The sequence below is a fragment of the Carlito syrichta genome, unplaced genomic scaffold (genome assembly GCF_000164805.1).
Source record: "Carlito syrichta isolate Samal-C Ts95f unplaced genomic scaffold, Tarsius_syrichta-2.0.1 Scaffold307764, whole genome shotgun sequence".
Lineage (NCBI taxonomy): Eukaryota > Metazoa > Chordata > Mammalia > Primates > Tarsiidae > Carlito > Carlito syrichta.
In genome coordinates, this window is record NW_007251860.1 from 575,659 (window position 1) to 593,121 (window position 17,463).

Here is a 17,463-nt window from a genome sequence, read left to right on the forward strand (position 1 = left end):
AGTTTTCCTATGATGGAGTCAATTTCCTGGTTTGTTATTGGTCTATTTAGTGTCTCAATTTCTTCTTGTTTCAATTTTGGGAGATCATGTGATGTTAGAAAGTCCTCCATTTCATTTAGGTTATCAAGTTTGTTTCCATACAGGTGTTCACAGTCATCTCTGATAATCTGTATTTCTTCAGGGTCAGTTGTGAATTGATCTTTTGTATTTCTGATTATGTTTACTTGGGTTTTTCTCTCTTTTTCTTGGTTATTCTGGCTAGGGGTCCATCTAATTCTTTGAAAGAACTAGCTTTTTGTTTTGTTGATTTATGAGTTTCAATAAATTAAAACTGTTGAGAAACTATCACCACTATCCCATTTTAGAACATTTCTATCACCACCATTTCCTTGTGCCCACTTGTAGTCAATTTCACTCCCACCTCCAGCCCAAGGTAATTACTGCACTGATTTCTGTCTCTATAGTTTTGCCTATTCTGGTCATTTCACATAAATGGCATAATATAATGAGTGTTCTTTTGTGTCTGACTTCTTTCACTTGGAATGATTTTTAGGTTCACCCATGCTGTTGCATGTAGTGGAAGCTCGTTCCTTTTATTACTGAGCAGTATTCCATTGTCTGAACATGGGATTATGAATAAGGCTGCTACAAAGATTTGTGTGTAAGTCTTTCTATGGATATATGTTTTCATTTATCTCATATAGAAACCAAAGGGTCATATGGTGCGTATCTATTTAACTTTTTAAGACATTGCCAAACTGTTTCCAAAGGGACTGCACCATTTGACATTCCTGCCAGCAGTGTATGAGGGCATTTCTCCACATTCTCCCCACTACTTGATATTGTTTGTCTTTTTAACTATAGCCATTCTGGTGGGTGTGGAGTGAATTTTCATCATGGTTTTAACTTGCATTTCCCTAATAACTTTGTACTTGCTTATTTGCCATTTGTATAATTTCTTTGATGATGTGTACTTATTCAAATCTTCTGCCTGTTTTCTGTTTTGTTCTGTTTTCCCCCTGGGAAGTTGTTTTTTTCTTCTATTTTTTTCTTTTCTTTTCTTTTCTTTTCTTTTTTTTTTTTTTTTTGAGTTGGAGTGTCACTCTGTTGCCCAGACTGGAGTGCAGTGGCCGCTCCCGGCCACCACAGCCTCCACCTGCTGGGCTCTGGCGATCTTTCCGCCTCAGCCTTTCAAGTAGCCGGAATTACAGGCATGCACTGCCACGCCCGGCTGATTTTTTGATTTATTGTAGAGATGAGGTCTCGCTGCCCAGGCGGGTCTCGAACCTGTGGGCTCAGGCAATCCACTCACCTCAGCCTCCCAAAGGCGCGGGATTACAGGCTGAGCCACCGAGCCCGGCTTTTCTTCCATTTTTTATAGCTCTGCCCACCTATGGCTGTGATAGAGTAGCTTACATCAGAAGTTTGGAGGTGCGAGGGTAAATGAAGGAAGAGGGACACAATGAAAAGTGTCCATGGAACACTTCTGCTCATAAAACTCTCTATTCCTTATAAAGACTTCCTTTTCATTAGCAAAGGTTAATAAAAAATAGTATCAATTGTCCTAAGGAAGGCAGTAAATCCTCTGTTAATACAGGAAGACAGTGCTAAGCCCAGGTGGCTCACAAAGACCATTCTTTTCTGTAATCTTTCATACTTATAATATTTCTATTGGTAATTACTGGTCAGTGACTGGAAGGGGAAGAAAAACAGAGTGATGCCGATCATCTGTAGTGGCTTCCCTATCATTCTCTAAAACCTTTTCAAGCTCTAGCAGTCCATAACTTTGTGAGAACTGGAAATGACGGATCAGTGTGTTAAAAATAAGCCAGGGAGGCACACCTCATCAGCAAAGGTACCCGCATAATAAACATTTGTATACCTAACCCTGAATTGTGCCCCACGTATTTAAAATTCTAAAAAAAGAGTAAGCCAGAATGCCTTTGGTCACCATCCCTTTTTCCCATGCACTGCCCTATATCTGTTTCTGTGTTCAGTTCCTCTGTTACCTGTTCAAAGGTATGTTCCACATCTTCAATCAGCTGTGTGCTGTTATAGTCATAGCCATCTACCCCCTCTGCTGCATAATCTCCTCTCCAATAATCCCCATAGTCCTCATAACCTGTTTTAAAAAGAGAGAAAGAGAACATAAGGGAAAGAGAGAAAGCACAGTATTTGTAGATTAGCCTTGTTGGGAGGTTAAAAGAAATCTAAAGGCTTATCACATTATTATTGCAATAAACATCAACTCAAAGAGGTGCAAATAAACAATAATATTAGGTAATCTGTTTAAGCACTTGCTTTGTGTCAGGAGTTTAAATATATTACCTTATTTAGTAAACACAAAAACCATACAAGATTGTCATTGTTATAACCCCCACTGTGCAGATTAACAGCCTATGCTGATTTGAGTACATTTTAGTGTGTATATTTCAGGTATACAACATGATGTCATAAGATATATATAGTAAAATATATATTTTTATAGTGAAACAAATTAACATATCCATCATTCCACAGTTACCCACTCCCCCCTCTCTGTGGCAAGAGCAGCTAAAATCTACCATTTAGCAAAAATCCTGAGTACAAGGCACTACTATTAACTATAGTCCCTATGATGTACTTTAGATCTTTAGACTTTTTCATTCTATATATCTGCTACTTTGTATCTTTGACCTACATTTCCCCATTTCTCATCCCCTACCCCAGTAACCATTGTTTTATTCTTTATCTCTGTATATTTGACTCTTTTGTGTGTAGAATCCACATATAAGTGAAATCATGCAATATTTTTCTTTTCATGTTTGGCTTATATCACCTAGTGTAATGTCTTCCAGGTCTATCTATATTTTGGCAAATGATATAATCTCCTCTTTTCTAGGGCTACATAATATACTACAGTTTCTTTATCCATTCATCCACTGACAAACACTTTGGTTGTTTCCACTTTATGTACCCAGAAGAAGGATTGCTGGGTAATAAGGTAATTCTATTTTTAACTTCTTTAGCAACTTCTGTGCTGTTTTCCATAACAGCATCACCAGTCTATATTCCCACCAACCACCTGTGCTTAGAGAGGTTAAATCACTTGCCCAAATTTACACTGCTGGTAAGGGACAGAGACACACTCCTAGTCTCCTAACCCTAGGTCTCTATTCTATCTAAAAGTCAGTTTGCATCTTTAGTTTTTAAATGGGTGATTGAATCTCTAAGTTTTTAAATTATCATTTTGCTCAGGGCCTTTTATTTTTAGATCTGACCCAACTCATCCTAGACATTGCCACAGCATGTCTGTTTCTTTACAAATTGTATATATACACAGCACGTCTCTATGAGCTTCATTTAGTATCTCACCACCAGGAAACACAAGCTTGTGTTAGGATATTAGTTAATACAGTTTGTAAATGTATTTTAATGATTTTTATTTTTACACTCACATTGACAATAGATGATCAAGAAGATGAGACAAATAAGTATCTGGATAGGCCAAGTGTGGTGGCTCACACCTGTAATCTCAGCACTTTGGGAGGCTGCAGGGAGAGGACTGCTTAAACCCAGGAGTTTGAGGCCAGCCTGGGCAACATAGTGAGATCTCATCTCGACAAAAAAATTCAAAAATTAGTCAAGTGGTGTGTGTCTGTATTCCCAGCTAAACGGGAGGCTGAGGTACAAGGATCACTTGAGACCAGGAGGTCAAGGCTGTGGTGAGCAGTGATTGTGGCACTGCACTCCAGCCTGGGCAACAGAGTAAGTCCCTGATTCAAACAAACAAAAAAAAATTGGATAGAAAAAATGCAGGATATTGTTTTTTTTTAATGGTGATAACTATTGTCTCCAGGTTACCTAAGGCTTGAGAATATGAATTTAAGTGACAGTGAAAAAAATTTAGAAAAAACAAATGAGAAAAAAATTCTTCCTTACTCAACCCCAGGGGGCAGTGAATCACCACAGCATAAAGTTATTTATGACACCCTGATTCATTATTCAGACAGGAGAATAAGCTAAGAGATAAGGAAATTCCTTCCTAGGTTAAGACTTTTTATTACCACATGATTTAAGTTATAATTACAACTGCAGAAAACAATGGATTTCTAGCCTAAACTAATCTGCCTTTTTTTCTGAGACATCACCCTGAGGTAGACACACAAATGACATTTGGGAGTGAACTATGGTCAGATGGGGGTTTAGGTGAAAGATAATGTCTCTGTCTCTCATCCTGTCTGAGAAATAGGATCTCCACTCAATACCCAGACTCCCTCAGGAATGCCTGGGGCCTGGGATCTTCCTGGCTAACTCATAATTCATAATTCCTGGATAATTCACTTGAGGCCCTGTAGTTGAGTGTCATTCTGGAGCTCCTTGAACTGTAGAATGCTAATGCACCTTTTCTTTTTCTTTTTTTTTTTTTTAGTAGCTTCTTGAAACAGGCCACCTGAATTGTTCAGGAGATGACTGTTAATGGAGGAGTATCCCTGATATCAAAGGGCAGGCTTGATAGCATAGAAGAAATAGGTCTGCAGCCATAGAGAGCTTCAGGACCTCTACAAGTTAGCAAACTCACCATTTGCTCTTGCCATCTCATTTTTCAAGTCCACATACTCTTCATATAATGGCCTCAGCTGCTTGCCGATCTCAGACCTCCAACCTTCCCAAACCCAGAGCCTCTTGCTGTAGTCTGTACTCTGTGCCATTATGTCATCCAAGCCTGTTATTCCAAAGCACCAAAGGGAAAAAAATGCATTTGTAAAACTTTTATTTGTAAACAATTATATGAACTTTAAAGAATTAAAAGTAAGATTGGCAGACATCAGGTCATAAAGTTATATTTTAAAAGCTCATTTATTCATTCCCTCGAGCTTATAGTTCCAAAATATGTCTGCAGAGAAAATAAACCACTAAAATAATTTAATTTTAACTTAATTAAATTAAATGAATGTGATAAAGTTTTGTTAAAAATTAAAAGAGCATCTGTGTGCTGAAACACACATATTTGAAATCTTATTGTCTTTGGATTATCCATCTGAAACGCACAATGTCATTGTCTGTTGTCAACCAAATGTTTAAAACTTGAGAGAAAAGTAAATTTTATAATCACTACTCCAAATTAATAGCCTACCTGGTGTAAGTACTAAGCAGTCCTGTGGATTGTTTGGGTTACAAACTTTTCCAGTACTGTAGATGGTGCTCATTGTACTTAAAATTGTGTTTAACTGCAAATTAAAGACAATAAACAATTAACCATGGAAAATATGATGAAGAGTATGATAATATAAAGTTATCCTTTTGGCCATGTGATTTTTGATGCCTTAAAATTTGGCAATTTACGTCTTCTAGGCCAAGTATCTTTCTGTATGTGGGGAAGGAATAACTCAGTTTTGCCACTATCAACTAGCACAAAGCCTCATAAAGACACAATACATATATATGAAGTTATTGAAATAATCAGTTTTACCAAAATCCCAAGAATGTTTCTCATGCACACATACAGAAAAGTGCACATTTCGTTTCATTCAGCATTTACTGTGTCTCTGCTATGTCCTGCGTTCTGACGGTTTTGAAATGAATAAGTCACTGGCCCCCAAAGCCCTCAAAGTCATGGGACAGTGAGGCAGCCATGAAATCAGTAACTACATAACAGAGTGACAAGTGCTATAACTGTCACCAAAAAGTGATACCGCAGTATAGGAGGGGAAGAAATTAATAACTTGGAGATTCAGGAGTGACTTCAAAGAGGAGAGGACATAGGAGCTGTGTCTTGAAGGAGAAGTAGGCATTGGTCACGTAAAGAAGAGAGGCAGAGGGCAGAGCATAAAAGATGGAAGGAAATTTGAAAAGAGGCATTTCCAGGGGATGGTGAGATGTTGAATGAAACTGAAGTGATGGTGTTCATTGGGAGAAGTGGACCAGATCATAAGGAACCATGTACGTCATAATCAAGACTTTAAACTTTACCCTGTAGGTAAAGGGGAGTGAAGGTAACAGAGTAAAGCGATGTTACTTCAAGATCTATGGGCCAGTGCAAGTCAGCAAATAGTCTGTTTCCATTCTACAGTAAATATAGGAATCAAGAGAATAAATGGTTATACACTTTTTAAGACAATTTGTTATTTTCATGACATCTATGTATTAATCAATGAACTTAACCAAGTATCAATATCAATCTATCTGCAATAGATTGGAAATCAAGGAATGAAGGAGAGAGAAAGGAAAGAAGAAGGGGAGGAAGGAAAGAAGGGAAGAAGAGAGGGAGGGAGGAAAGGAGGGAGGGAGGGAGGGCAGTTCTTTCCTACAGAAAATGTAAGAAGCACTAGATTAAAGGCCTGTTTCCCCTTATCCTATTTCCCTTTGTCTCTGCGCCAAGAGTCATTACCCTAAAACGTGAACTAGATCCTATGCTTAAAACATACAAGATCTCATAATCAAAAGGAATAAGCCTAAATTCCTTACCATGGCACAAAACCCTCATGGTCTTTTTCTCTTACTGCTTCTTTAATCTCCCCTGCTTCCTCTCCTTCGCATCCATGCCCCCTCGAGTTTCCCCCTTCCCAAATACTTCAAGATCTTACATGTATTTCAGTGGTTTTCAATCCTGGCTGCACATTAGAATTATTTGAAGCCTTTTAAAAAATAAAATGTCCATGTTCCACCTAAGCTAGCCCAAGTGGGTGAGATTTCTCATGGTATCCTTGTATTTTTTTGTAATGGAGAAATATAGACTAGATAAGGTAAAGTGGATTAATAACTAGTTGGATAACTGGACTCAAAGAATGCAGAATAATGAACATCAACTTGTAGACAGATACATCCCATATGGATTTATCTTTGTCCTTATCATGCATTTTTATTTTTATAAATGCAGATTAGAATATACAGAGTTCCAGAAAGATGACTTTCATTTTAAATAGCTACATATTTTAGATTAGAAATATTTCAGTAGGCTATATCCAAGGTCAGCAAACTATGTTCTGCAGACCAAATTCTATCTGCTGCCTGTTTCTGTAAAGTTTTATTGGAACACAGCCACACTCGCTTATTTATATATTAGCTACAGCTGCTTTCTTTCTATAACAGTAGAGTTGACTAGCTGTGACACAGGCAATATGACCCACAAAGCCTAAAATATTTACTGTCTCTTTACAGAAAAATGTTTTCTGAGTCCTGGTATGAGAGATGCTGTTTTAACAGGGGTGAATATAGGCTTTCTTAAATTTGGACAAACTACCTACATAAAAATAGAATTTTGAAAGATGTCATTTTATTTTTGTTTTGTTTTTAATTTTTGAGTCAAGGTTTCACTCTTTTACCCAGTCTGGAGTGCAGTGACATGATCATGGCTTATCACAACCTTGACCTCCTGAGCTTAGGAGATCTCTTCTGCCTCAGCCTCCTGAGTAGCTGGGACGCATTTCTTTTTAATTAAAAAATTACATTTTTTATAGAGACCAGGTCTCACTGTACTGTCCAGGCCAATCTTGAAGTCCTGAACTCAAGTAATTCTCCCACCTCAGCCTCCCAAAATGCTGAGATTACAAGACATGAACCATCGTGCCCAGCCAAAAGATGTCATTTTAGAACAACATTGGCAGAAGAGATTTGGAGACTTCACTGACAGTGAAGTTGACAGGAGCTAACCATGGCATTTGGCTTTCAAAACAAATAAGAGCTTAATATAATTTTGGACTGCTTAGTAGATGTAAACCACAGGGTGTATAATGTCATATTCCTGCTCACCTCCATGCAGAACAGAACCCACTCAGAGTGTTGTGTTTGGTTCAAGGGTACTGAAAAAATAAAGACAGCAACCAGGACTAGTGAGGGTACTCAAAACCATTGTATCAGATAAATTTGACAGTGTGAAGGATGTTTAGCTTAGAGAAGATAAGACAAGTGGAGGTAAGGTACTTTATACTCAATAGGAGTATCTTATCTTCCATAAGTTGGAGAGACTCAAACAGAACTGCTGTCTTAGGAAGAATTGAATCATCCATCTCTGAATAGATGTGAGCTAAAGCTATTATCTACATGTTAAAGAAGTTGCAGAAGAGAATCAAAGATGGAAAGGGGAAAAGAATTAGACTACATATGGGCTTCTCAAGCTTGGTACTACTGACATTGTGGACAAGATCATTCTTTGTTGTTGGGTTTTGTCCTGTAAATTGTAGAATGTCCCCCAGCATCCCTACCCACTAGATGCCAATAGTATCCCCCAGTTGTGACAACCAAAAATGTCTTCAGACTTTGTCAAATATCTCTAGGGGGTGAAATCACTCCCTGTTGAGAACCACTAACATAGACCATGTATTCATCAGACTGCCTGATCCTCAGAAAGGTGACCTGACACCAGAGGGTGTCCATATGCACCACAGTGCCAGGGACATTCCCAACTCAACTCTGTATTTTTCTAATGTAATTATTACCAGCAGTGTCTTCTTTCAATCTCAGAAATATTCCATTTTTGTTATTTATTATATGGTCAGGTTACCTAGGCATCGAGCTCAAATGTCAGCATTACTATCTTTGCAAATAAAGGAAATAGATGTAAGTGATATTAATGATTAATATTTTCCAAACATTTCAACTCTTGGGATCAATGCTAAAATGTTCACAAACGTACCCGTTTCCTCTTGTCTTCTGAGAGCACTGAAGACCCATTATATTGAAGGGCCTGCAATTGACGCTTGATGGTGGAATTCTGAATTTCTTGTATTGGATAACTTTGAGCGATCTTAGACTGTTCGTTATAGAAGGCGGACCATATTTCCCCAGCATCATTCTGAAATGAAATAAAATAAAATTGAAATTGGAATGGCACTGCTTGAACAGATAGAACAGAAAATATAATTCAAAGAACATCTGGTGAAACATCTAATATTTCCTGAGTGGTTTAGTCCTCTACTCTGCCGAAGGTCAAAGTTTAGGTTAAGAGTGACCAGGCCACTGTTGGTCACTCTTTCTGGCCCAGTGCCTAGTTTTCCCAAGGGTCTATCCCCAGAACTGGAAGTTAATTCTCACAGATGATCCACATCGTGGGACCCTGGAATTTATGGCCTTAGTGCTGTGACATGGGTGAGTTAGCCAAGGATTCAAAGATGAATGCTCTAAAAAGAAAATCCAGAAGAGCACAGAGTGGGCATAATGGGAATACAGCCCCTTCATAATGATGGAAACCATAAGAAATGAGAAGCAGTTCACAATAAGCTCCTGGGTGTCCCGCCTTTTCGTGGTCACATCCTTGTGTGATCCCCTTCCCTTGAGAAGCAAATCACAAGCAGACCTGTGATTTGCTTCTAACCAATAGCATACAGCAAAGGTGAGAGGATGTACATATTTATCTTACATAAAGTTGTAATTTTAATCTTGCTAGAAGACTCTCTCCCTTTCTGACTTTGATGTAGCAAAAAGCCATATTGTGAGCTACCCTAGGGAAAAGACCACATGGCAAAGAATTGAGGTTGGCCTCTGACCAATCACATTAGCTTGGAAGAGGATCCATCCCCAGTCAAGCCACAGATGAGACCACAGTGCTAGCCAGCACCCTAAATGCAAACTTAGATGACTTAGAAGCAGAAGGTTCAACTGAACTGGTCCTTTACTCCTAACCCACAAAAACTGTGGGATAATAAATGTGTGTTGCTTTAAGCTGCTAAATTTGTGGTGATTTTTTGCACAATAGATAACTAGTACAGCTCCCAAAGGGAAAGCGTCAGGCATGATTGCACTTTCTAGGCCAAGGAATATCATTTGAATCCTTTGAGAACTAGTCAGTCACTGAAAGGTTTTGAGAAGGTATGTAACATGTTTAAATGGTACATGGAGTTCAGTTGCAGTGGCTCATGCCTGTAATCCCAGTTCTTTGAAAGACTGAGGCAGGAGGATTGCTTGAGGCCAGGAGTTCTACACCAACCTGGACAACATAGTGAGATCTCATCTTTACAAAATAAAAAATAAAAAAAATTAGCCACGCTTGGTAGCATGCACCTATAGTCCCAGCTACTTGGGAGACTGGGGAGGAAGGATTGCCTGAGTCCAAAAGGTTGAGGCTGAGGTGAGCCATGATCATGCCACTGCACTCCAGCCTGAAAGACAGAGTGATACCTAGATTCAAAAATAAATGGTACATGGAAGTGACAGCAATTAATCAGACAAGAGATAAAGAAAATAGTGGCGGGGCAACCCCTTCGGATCTCCTCCCACTGTGGGAGCTTCTCTGTCCTCTCAATAAATCCTCCTTTCTCACTTTTGGGCTGTCCGTGTCCCTCATTCTTCCTGGGCATGAGACAGAAACCTTGACCACAAGCTGTGCAGTGAGGACCCTGGCCCCCCCTGAGAGGCTATTCCCCCCAATAAAAGAGATTTGGGTGTCAAAAAAAAAGAAAAGAAAATAGTGGCAGTGAAAATGGGAAGGAATTTATCTCTTTATTGAACATTCACAACCTCTCAGAAACTGCTTCTCAATTAATCTTCACAACACCGTGAGGGAGTTGTTACTGTCTCAACTTCACAAATGAGGGAAATGAAGCACAGATCAGTTAAGTAACTTTCCCTAGGTCATACAGTTAGGAATTAGAAGAATAGGGCATCACCCCAGGTGTATTCACCTCCAAAGCTAATGCTCTGAACCATCATCCTATCAATTGTATTGAACACATTCTAATCTTCTCTCTAACATGCATGAGTGGGAAGGAGTGAGCTGTGGAAAGGAAGTGCCATCTGCAGCAGACTTATCTACGCAACACACCTGACTCACTTCTTAATTCTTATCTTTCTTCAGCCAATCCAGGATGATCTACTGCCAAGCAAAATTTCTGGCAAAACGCTGATGCCGGCCGGGCTCAATGGCTCAGCCTGTAATCTCAGCACTTCGGGAGGCCGAGGCAAGTGGATTGTCTGAGCCCGTGGGTTCGAGACCAGCCTGGGCAACTTGGTGAGACCTTGTCTCTACAATAAATAATAAAAAAATATATAGCCTGACATGATAGCGTGTGCCTATAGTTCCAGTTCCTTGGAAGGCTGAGGCAGAAGGATCACCAGAGCCTAGCAAGTCGATGCTGGGGTGGCCGTGAGTATGCCACTGCACTCCAGCCTGGGTGATGGAGTGAGACTCTGATTCAAAAAAAAAAAAGGTTGATGCCAAATTATAGAAATAATTGTATTGTCAGGCTACTGGAAATACTCACAATCCCCCAAAGGCCTCAGTCTTAGAGCATTTTTTTATTATACTGCATATGGAAACTCTGAAACTACTTGATTTTATTTTATTTATCATTACCATCCTACACGTGTTGTACTTTATATCACCAAAAAATTATTTTATGTTGCTTTGCATTTTGGCCCCTGAGGACATGCTGTTCCTTCCCAAACTATTCTTTTTAGTTTTATTTACAATTTATTTCATATCCTCACTCTAAGCCTCCCAAGTCTGAATAAAACAGCTTAACAGCTATGCAAAGAATCAAAGTCAGTTCATACATACTGATCAGATCATTTAGATAGCTAATCAGCTATATGTAGGTTTTGGACCTGAATGATAGATGAAATGAAACATATATAGCAGTATACACAGCCCTGGGCACAAAAGGAACCCTTACAGAAAAAAAAATTGGCAGCATTCCACACTACCTCTTTGCAAAGGCAGGAGAGAAGCAACTAAAACAGCAAAAGTTTCCGCAGCCACATGTGGGGGCTTGGGGACAAGACATATGTTGTTCAGGATAATTACAAGAAATTAAGACAGTCTCTGGACTCTAGCTATAACCATAGTGAATAGCATATTCCCATCCTGTAAGAGATCCTTTATAATTTCAAGAACCGAAAGTGCAAAATCCTAAATTATATTTTTAAATATTCAAAAAGATACCCTGCTTTTTGGGGCCTTAGCTCTGTGCGTAAATGAAATACATGATTTCATTATGCTTTGAAATATTTGCATATGAACTTTACCTTAAGCTGTAGGTCTGGTGGTCTCTACTCAACTTGTGATATCGTATTTAAACTATTAAAATGCTTTCATGATAAGTTGTTTGAGATTTGAAGTATTGACATCTTATTTTCTCTTTTTCTATAGCTCACTATCCCCTGAACCAGACTATACTTTTAGTAACTTCTAAACCACTTAGTCCCCTGTAGTTATGAGAGTTCATAGAAGACAGAAAATTTAAAAATTGAATGGAAACGTAGCATCCATCTGGTACCTTGGTGCCAAACAAGCTCCCAAGAAAATCTTTACCCTTGTCTCCTGTATGCTGACCCAGTTTCCAGACATAGGCTCAAAAACAAAAGCTACTTTGGCTGCTTTTTAAATACACCCAGGTACTTGCATATTTTTTCCATTTTTATTTTATATTCAGGGGGGTACATACTTGTGCTTGTTTGTTACATGGACATATTGTATAATGGTGGAATGGGGTCTCAGGAGGGCCATTCTCCAGACAGTGAAAATTGGTATGTGCATATTTTTTAAAACATATTCATTCAACAAAGTAGGTAATCTGAATTATAGGGATATAAATTCCATAACTCCATCTTGGAATTCAAAAAGTTATTTTTTCTTTATTTTCGATGGGAGGTTTAATATTTTAAAATTTTTAAATGCTGATGAACACTTTTATTTTTTCTAAAAGTTATCTCATGGGGAAAAATAGTGCTCACCCCTGAATTCCATTTTACTTGCCGCACAGTGATGTTCCCCGACTTCTGTACCTGTGTATGGGTATTCGTTTGTGTCAAGGAACACGGGACAGACTCAGAGACAGAGATGAAGTCTACATGTTTTCCTTGGATATATATAGAACAATAGTTTGGAATTACCGTGCTCTGAGTTCACTGTGACTCCAGCCCTGGAAACAGAGGAAAAGGTTTAGAAGTGGGGCATATCCAAGGATCCTAGGGTCCCTGGCAGCAGGGAGCTAGAGACCACTCAACGAGTAAGTATGGACCTCCAGCTGTCTCTTCACAACTTCTGATAACCCACCAAGAACTATTTAGGAAGTTTTCTTGGGGACCTTTTGGGCTCCAACAAGGCAGTCATTAACACTGACTTCAGCTGCTTGAACAGAAGTTTGGGCAGCTATAGTAGTCACTACCAAATCCTGAACAGTGAACAAGGATATCTCTTCTAGCAATGGGACCCTTTGCTCCAGGGATAAAAGTGGTTCTAGGGACTTCCTATGCTGCTGGAAGGCTTGCGACCTCACTATTAAAAATCAGCTTTGCCCTTTCTGAAATTGCTTCTAAGAGGCCCAAATTTCTCTCTTTAGCATGGGATCTACCTTTAAGTTGAGGCCAAGAATGAGTTAAACTAACAAATAAGAAAGATTTGTGCTTTCTATTTGCTTAGAATCTTACTCTTAGTTATTCTGTTTTACCTTCCCATTTAGGGTAATGATTTGGTTTTCCTGCTCTTTACTAATGTTCTGATGAATATAATAAACTTGCTAATTTCCCATACCTGTTCCCTCAAGAAAGATTTACAAAGGACCCTATTTAAAAATTAAAAATAAATCTACAAAAAAAGAACAATGTAGAAAAAAGCAATATCATTTTGCTGAGAAGAAAATTACAGTTTAATTGGTGAATATTCGTTCTCAAACACGAGAACTGTATTTACTATAAAACAAGAGGGATAACTTAGTGTGCAGCACATGACAAGGGTTTGGTAATTAATGTTCACTGAATTTCTGAACTATTTGGAAACCTATTTTGTTTTTTGTTTTTCTTTTTTAATTTTTAATTTTAAGTATATGGGGTACAATTCAGGGTTAGGTATACAATTATTCATTATGCAGTTACCTTTGTTGATGAGGTGTGCCCCCCCTCCGCTGGCAGTTTCCCCCTACTGCCAATCCCACCCCTCCCTCCCCTGACAATTTCCCACTACTGCCAATCCCTTTCTTATAGTATTATGATAATTGTTCAAGGTCCACTTATGAGTGAGAACATATAATACTCAGTTCTTTGTTTCTATAATCACTCAGTATTATAGACTCTAAGTCCATCCAACTTGCTGCGAAGTTCATAATTTTGTCCTTCTTTATGACTGTGTAATATTCCATCGTGTATATGTACCACATTCTTTTATCTGGTCCTCTTTCGACGGGCAGCACGATTGATGCCATGTCTTTGCTCTTGTGAATAATGCTGCAATAAACACATGTATGCAGGTATCATTTTCACAGAGTGATTTGAGTTCCTCTGAGTATATTCCCAGTAGGGGAATTGCAGGGTCGTATGGGAGGATGATTTTTAGATCTTTTAGGAATTGCCAAACTGTTTTCCACAGAGGTTGTACTAGTTTACACTCCCACCAACAGTGTAGAAGTATTCCCTTTTCTTGACATCTTCTCCAGCATCTGTTGTTTGTTTGTTTGTTTGTTTGTTTTGAGTTGAAGTCTCACTCTGTCACCCAGACTGGAGTGCAGTGGCACACGCTTGGCCACCACAGCCTCGACATGCTGGGCTCTGATGATCCCTCCACCTCAGCCTTCCAAGTAGCCGGAACCACAGGCGAGCACTACCACGCCCGGCTAATTTTTTGATTTATTGTGGAGGTGAGGTCTCACCAAGTTGCCCAGGCGGGTCTCAAACCCACGGGCTCATGCAATCCACTAGTCTCGGCCTTCCAAAGTGCTGGGATTACAGGCTGAGCCACTAAGCCTGGCCTGTTGTTTTTTTAAGTTATTGTTGATGGCCATCCTGACTGGAGTTAGGTGGTATCTCAGTGTAGTTTTAATTTGCATTTCTTTGATTACTAGTGAGATTGAGCATTTTTTCATGCATCTGTTAGCTGCTTGTAAGTCTTCTTTTGAGGTGTGCCTATTCATTCCTTTTGCCCACTTTGTAATGGGGCTGTTTTTTGTTTTCTGGTTTTTGGCACATTTGAGTTCCTTGTAGATCCTGCATGTTAAGTCCTTGTCAGATATACAGTCTGTGGACAGTCTCTCTGCTCTCTTGACGGTGTCTTGGGCTTTGTAGAAGCTCGTCAGTTTGATGAGATCCCACGTATCTATCTTATCTCTTATGGCATGGGCATTAGGGGTTTTGACCAGAAATTGGTTGCCAGTTCCAATTTCCATAAGGGTGTCTCCTGCATTTGCTAAGGTTCTTATAGTTTGAGGTTTTACGTTTAGATCTTTGATCCATTTAGAGTTGATTTTTGTGTATAGTGATAGGTAGGGTTTTTGTTTTAATCTTCTGCATATGATCAGCCAGTTTTCCCAGCACCATTTACTGAATAGGTTCTCCTCTCCCCAGTAGTTGGTGGTGGAGGCTTTGTCGAAGATGAGTTGGTTGAGAAATTGAGGTTTTGCTTCTGGGATCTCTATCCTATTCCATTGGTCTATATGCCTGTTCTTGTACCAACACCAAGCTGTTTTGATTATTGTAGCTTTATAATAAAGTCTAAAGTCTGGTATTGTGATACCTCCTGCTTTGTTTTTTGTTTTGTTTTGTTTTGTTTTGTTTTCTGAGGATTGTTTTGGCTATTCGTAGCTGTTTATGTTTACATATGAATTCCTGTGTTGTCATTTCCAGGTCTGAGAAGAATGCTGCTGGTAATTTAATGGGTATTGCATTAAGTCTGTAGATTGCCTCAGGTAGGATGGATATCTTGACAACGTTGATTCTTCCAATCCATGAGCATGGAATATTTTTCCATTTGTTTGTGTCATCTTTGATTTCTTTGAGCAGTGTTTTGTAATTTTTGTTGTAAACATCTTTGACTTCTCTGGTTAGGAAGATGCCAAGATATTTAATTTTTTTTGTGGCTATTGTGAATGAGATTGTGCTTTTTATTCAGGTTTCTGTTTGTTTATTATTGATGTATAGAAATGTGACTGTCTTTTGCACATTTATTTTATACCCTGAGACTTTGCCAAAGTCCTTTATCAGTGCAAGGAGGTTTTTGACAGATTCTTTTGGGTTTTCTAAGTATAGAATCATGTCGCCTGCAAAGAGGAATAACCTAACTTCCTCTATTCCTATTTGGATACCCCTAACTTCCTTCTCTTGTCTGATTGCTCTAGCTAGGACTTCTAATACTATGTTGAACAGGAGGGGTGAGAGTGGGCAGCCTTGTCTTGTTCCGGTTTTCAGGGGATATGGTTCCGATTTCTGTCTGTTTAACAATATGTTGGCTGTGGATTTCTCGTAGATGGCTCTTAATATTTCGAAGTATGTACCATCTTTGCCTAGATGTTTGAGGCATGTTATCAAGAAGGGATGCTAAATGTTATTGAAAGCTTTTTCCACAAAAGTTTTTACATATCGATTACTAAACCAACCTACTAGTGTAGAAGCATAGAAACAATTAGGAAAATTGTTTTCCCAATAAAACACATCCAATTGTCCAATGGTGACATTTTCAGCTTTATATGTTAAGATGTTAGTGACCTAGGCACAGCATAAATATATATCATCACATATTCTATTACTTATAGACCCAGCTTGGTTCTTCACCAATGTCTCCTTTTGGAATTTTACCTGAGTTTATTACCAGTTTTCGTTTGAACCCATTAAGGAATGGGATGATCTTGCTTTTGTTTTTGATCCTGAAAGTCTTATGAGAAGACCTGGTAAGAAATGGAGTCAACCACACACATCACAATGGCAGAGAAAGAGAGAGAGCTTTGCAAACCTGTAAACCTGTTTTAACCAAGTTTTTTTCCTCAATTCTTATAGACCCCTGCACACTCTTAGGTAGGCAGCTTTTATTACACTATACAGATCAAGTTTGTTTGTTTGTTGAGTTGGGATTTTATTCTGTAACCCAGGCTGGAGTGCAGTGGCATGATCATGGCTCACTGCAGCCTCAACCTTCTGGGCTCAGGCGATCCACTTTAGCCTCCTGAGTAGCTGGGACTACAAGCACACACCACCATGCCTGGTTAATTTTTTGATTTTTTTTTTTTTGTAGAGTTGGGCTGGTCTTGAACTCCTGCACTCAAGCAATCCTCTCACCTCAGCCTCCCAAAGTGCTACAATTACAGGCCTCTGTCACTGTGCCTGGCCCATACTGAACACATTTTAATGCCCGCTATTATTTTAAGATATATCCTTACAACTTGATATTGGGATTACCATACTAGGTCAGATCCATAAGTTGACAAGCCCAATAGTCTGACTCTGGAAAGTTACATCAGAGAAAAATGCAGAAATGGCAGATTGTTCTCAACAGTGTCACTCTGACAGGATATGAACATACATGTGTCATGCAATCCAAATGTTCCTTTCTGAATCAGTTTATCTATTGCTACATTAACACTGCATAATGAACAGCCAGAACCTTGGTGGCTTAGGTGGTTGTTGTTTACCTATCTAGAATCACTGGGGGTTGGCAGGCAGCTCTGCTGATCTTGATTGGATTTGCTTTCAATTCTGGGGGTTGGCTTCTGCTGAAGCAACTACTCCACGTGTCTTTCTAATTTAGTTGGCTAGCCCAAGCAGGTTCTCATGACAAAGGCAAAGGTG

General features: G+C 39.0%; 1 protein-coding gene across 1 annotated transcript in view; it reads right to left on the reverse strand.

Moving 5' to 3' along the window:
• ACE2 (angiotensin I converting enzyme 2) overlaps window positions 1-17,463 on the reverse strand; it is a 54,645-nt gene that overhangs the window by 31,545 nt on the left and 5,637 nt on the right. The window contains exons 3-6 of the mRNA XM_008064619.1: window positions 8,615-8,773; window positions 5,117-5,210; window positions 4,562-4,705; window positions 2,010-2,122 (exon numbers count right to left, since the gene is read on the reverse strand). Coding sequence (XP_008062810.1) covers window positions 2,010-2,122; window positions 4,562-4,705; window positions 5,117-5,210; window positions 8,615-8,773 — 510 coding nt within the window. The remainder of the gene's footprint in view (window positions 1-2,009; window positions 2,123-4,561; window positions 4,706-5,116; window positions 5,211-8,614; window positions 8,774-17,463) is intronic.